Below are 4,478 nucleotides of genomic sequence, written 5' to 3' on the forward strand. Positions count from 1 at the left end.
CACAGCCTGCGCTTCCTCCCTCCGCGCCGCTCGGTGCTCACCGGCTGAGCGATCACATGAGCCCCTTGTTCGGAGCCTTTGTCTCTCATCTCCTACGCTGAGGAGCTGCGTTTCAGGAAGCCTCTGCAACCTCAGGCCATAGACCACGCAGAGATGCTCAAATAGGATTATTTGTCCCATTTATCCTCCCGGGGTGGGTTTGTAAAAGTCTTCTGTGCTTGGTGATACATATAAAACCCCTGGTTTGTTTGAGGGAGATGAGCTGTATTAATTATTAACTGAATCAGCACTGGCGGCTGCTCTGGGTGACCAGTAGCTGCAAGCCCTCCTGTTCACCCTGTTGCCATCAGCCCCACAAACGGATTTTTCCTGGGTCCCCGTTCACCGCAGGGGCTGGAGCGAGGGAGTTTGGTGCCAGCAGGTTTTCAGGGAGACTGAACCTGTGGCAGGAAAACCCTTCAAAAAGCGACGCTGAATTTGCGGTGGCTCCGGGATTCGGGTTTCCAGGGCAGGGTTTGCACTGGCACTTGCGGGAGTCACATCTCTGGTGGCCACGTGGGGATGGGGACGGTGGCAGGTCAGCGGCCCCTGGGTCGGAGCATCGTGCTCAGGGTTGCAGAACGGAGAGTCCTGGAGAATAAAAGTGTTGGACACCATCCCGCGGGAGGTGACAAATGACAGCAAAATGATACAGGTGCCACCGGCTCCCCAAAAACCAGGGCCTGGGCCGAGCATACGGTGATGCTACTGTGATGCCCTCATGTCCACTGCCGAAAGAGCACCCACGTTGAACAGCTTTGCTCCAGCGGGACGTTGGCGGGGCTGCAAGCTGGGCACAGGCATGCGCAGGCATGCTGGCTGCCAACGAGGTGTGCCCGCATCTGTCTGCCTGCCCTCACCGGACCTGCCTGTTAGTATCCGCTCAAGAGGCATTTTCCCAGCTTCTCTGGAGAAAAATCGGCTTAAAACACACCTCTGGGGTACCGCCTGCAACTGGGAAATGAAAAGCGGCATCAGCCAGCGCATCCAAGAGGGAGAGGAGGGAGGTTTCAGCATAAGTTGTAACATCCGAAGGTGTCGCTGGGTTTGACCCTGGAGCACCGGGAGCTCTCTGCCCCGGGAGCCAACAGCCCTGCTGCAATGCTGCCGAGGAAGAATTTCCCGGTTTCTTGAAAAATGGACTTGAAAAAAAATTGCCTGTGCTCCTGCTGAGCTCTTGGTGCAGCAGGCGCAGGTGTCCTGCTCCTTTATGGCCTCATCTGGAGGCCATCGGAGACCATCGGTCCCCAGGGGACCGTCGGCAGGCCCTGGGGATGGGTGGTGGCATCAGGGATTGATCCGGAGTCGGCATCTCCAGCGGGGAAGCGGGGACCTGAGGGCAGTTAGCTACAGTCTCGAGGACTTGCGCTACCAGCAAATGCTCCAGCAGCACCGAAGCTCCGCAGCTTCAGGGACGGCCACCGAAAATGTGGCAGTGCCACACGGACGCTGCACAAGGGGCTGAGCAGGAAGATGCAGCCCTGCCTCGACCCTTTTAATGCTTTCTCCCTCAAGAGAAGATTCCTGAGACTTTTTCCCCCAGCAAAACTGCATTTCCCCCTCCTGATAAAACAAAGCTCCATCAAAGCTGCCGTGAACTTTCTGCGTGGTGTTTACCCCGCCCCGGCCGTGCCACTTCGTGCAGACGGAGCAAACCAACCCCTCCAGCCAGGGCTGAATTTCCCCTCCCGGGACACGGTCAGCCCCTGGCGCTGCCCCACACCCCCTGCTCTGGGGCCGACCCCCCCTCCAGCCAGTCCTGGCCTCAGCACAGGTTGCATCCCGCAGCGCCGGCAGAAGCCACCAAGCTGAGAAAACAACAACAGAAAAAAAGCAATGCAACCCCCAAACAAAGCCACAAGCCTGGGGGCAGCTGGAGAAATAATCCCACGTGGATTCCCCCCCCCCCCCCCCCGGATTTATTGCCCCCGGGGTTGCCTCCCCACCCCCGCCCCCCCGGGTGGCTCCATTACCAGCCTCCGAGGCCGCCTTCACCAGGCTAAAGCCCCGCTGTGCGCGGCCGGCCGGGAGCAGGGCTGGATTGGAAAAACTGGGAAAATGCCTCTTGAGCAGATGCTAACAGGCAGGTCCGGGTGAGGCCAGGCGGGACGGATGTGGCCGATCCCCAGGGACATTTGTGTTGGGAGTCACTGAGCTCTTGGGGAAACATTAACCCTCTAAACAACTGCAGATGTACATGTTGCAGCCACTCTGCAGCCCCAGCAGAGATAGATATGTCGCAGCCACTCTGCAGCCCCAGCAGTGATTTATCATCATCATCATTATTATTATTATTATTATTTTCTTTTTAACTTTGATGTTAAGACACTATTGAGAAATCTCCCAAAGTGAGGGACTTTTCAGATGTTTTTTACTGGAGTTAGTGTTTGGCTTTTGCATGTCAAAGCCTCGCACCGAGGCTCCATGGGGCCGAGCCAATTTAATTTTGGGGACCATCTGATGTAGCTTGTGTGAAGGAACCATCCCCACACGCCCATCAGCTGGGCATCAGGCCTCTGCTGCCGATGCTCCTGGTCATGCAATGGGACCTGCTGCTCCTCTTGGCTGGAAGACCCTTCAAAACTGTGGGTGGGGGGAGCATCCAGCGAGACCCCCGGCCTGGCTGGTCCTGACCAGGAGCAAGAGAGGCTGGAGCAGCTCCTACAATCCCTGCTTCGGCGGCGCCGGGGCTGTGTCGCCTTGGCGGGGAGGGGGGTCCTGTGGTTTTGGGGGGGAATTTTTGACTATAGATGCTGTGGGCTGGATCTTACCACAAAGCTGGGGTCTGGCGATTCGTGAAGCAGGCTGTGCTGGACGGCAGCTGGGGGGGACCTTTCAGGGGCTTTGTGGACCACCCCTGGGGTGGGAGAAGCGGGAAGGGATGACAATGGCTCTGGCTTCAAAGCCTGGCTGTTGCTCCCCGTAGGGGGCCACGCTCAAAGCCCCTGGGGTGAAGTGCTGCCTTTGCAGCGTGTCCCCCCCCGCAGAGATGCTGCAAAGCCCCTGTGAAGCCGGGACCTCCTGCCAGCTTGGCCCTGGAGGTCTCCGGGTGGGAGGGTCGGTCTCACTGCCACAAGGCACCGAGGAGGAGGCAGTTGACATCGCTCCGTGCCAGGGTTTAACCTCTCGCCCTTGCGCTTGGTGTAGCATCGCTGGGAGAAGACGCCATCGGTGGCGCATGCCCACCACTGGCCAGGCCATGAAGACGGAGAAGGACGAGGCTGTGCCCACCTTCTCCCTGGGGGGTAAATACGCCGGAGAGGGGGCAGGTGAGTCCCTTGTGCCACGAGTGGTTGGTGGGAGGAGTCGGGGCAGGACGAGGGGGAGAAGCCTTTGCTCCTGTTGCTTTGAGGTCCCTTTGGCCGAATCCCACCCAAGAGGGGTGGCTGGGAGCACCCTGAGGGTATGCATGGGTGTGCACGAGTATGCATGTGGCGTCACCCGGCGTGTCCAAGGCACCAGCAGGCTTTGCCTTTATACCAGCAGCTTTTTCTAGAGCAAAGACCCTCCCGTCTCTGACCACCCTGGAGGGCTCCTGCCTCTCTGGCCCCTTCCAAGCCAGACCCCAGCAGACCGCCCCCCAATTGCCTGCACCTCTGTTTGTAAAGGGTAGGAAGGAGGGCAAAGAGGGACGTGGTTTAGGCAGGGGCTGAGGCTTGTCGCTGCCCGCTCTGCCCGCGGCAGCTGGCGCCCGCTGCCTAACGGCCTCTCCCCGGCAGGTTGCAGCGAAGCAGCTCTGCCCGGCGGCCCGGTGGCGGGGAGCGGAGGGACCCCAGCCCAGGACCTGCGGCCGCTGAAGCGCAGGCCTGTCCCAGGTGAGCCGAGCCCGAGTCCTGCCCCGGGGAGGTGACAGCAACAGCCGGGGCAGGGACGAGGCCAACCAATCTGTCTCCTTCCAGGGAAGCACTACCAGTGCTCAAGCTACGGCTGCAAACTGGCCTTCCCCAGCATGCAGGAGCTGATGGACCACCTGAAGGTCCACTACATACCCACGCAGTCCCTTGAGGGTAAGGCCGGGACACCCTGCGTCGCTCCAGGGTGCCCTTTTTTGGCTGGGAGGTGGCAAAACGGGTCTTGAAGCTGAGGCAGCGCCGGTGGTGGTGCCTGTACCTCCAGGAGATGCTGCACAGCACCGGACAGGAGCGGGGAGAGCATGGGAGGTGCTGGAGACCCAGTGGTGGGGCTGCCCCCAGCCCCGGGGGGTGCAGCGCAGCCGGGCTGTTGGTGAATCTCTGCCCTATTTCTTTGCTCAGGCAAAACCTTCCAGTGCCCCACGCTGGGCTGCACAGAGACCTTCCCCAGCATGCAGGACCTCATGGCCCACATGAAGGTGCACTACAAGCCAAACCGCTACTTCAAGTGAGTCCCGCTGGTCCCCGTACCCATCCCGTGCCACCCTGCCATCTCCCTGCAGACACCTCCCACGGCACGTCCTATCT

General features: G+C 60.1%; 1 protein-coding gene across 1 annotated transcript in view; it reads left to right on the plus strand.

Moving 5' to 3' along the window:
* The first annotated feature begins 3,217 nt into the window (after positions 1-3,217).
* Positions 3,218-4,478, plus strand: part of ZNF414 (zinc finger protein 414) — a 3,998-nt gene continuing 2,737 nt past the window's right edge. The window contains 4 exon segments of the mRNA XM_019472551.1: positions 3,218-3,312; positions 3,766-3,854; positions 3,939-4,046; positions 4,293-4,478. The exon segment at positions 4,293-4,478 is cut by the window's right edge and continues 133 nt beyond it. Of these exon segments, the coding sequence (XP_019328096.1) occupies positions 3,218-3,312; positions 3,766-3,854; positions 3,939-4,046; positions 4,293-4,478 (478 nt within the window).

The sequence above is a fragment of the Aptenodytes forsteri genome, unplaced genomic scaffold (genome assembly GCF_000699145.1).
Source record: "Aptenodytes forsteri isolate BGI_AS27 unplaced genomic scaffold, ASM69914v1 Scaffold308, whole genome shotgun sequence".
NCBI lineage: Eukaryota > Metazoa > Chordata > Aves > Sphenisciformes > Spheniscidae > Aptenodytes > Aptenodytes forsteri.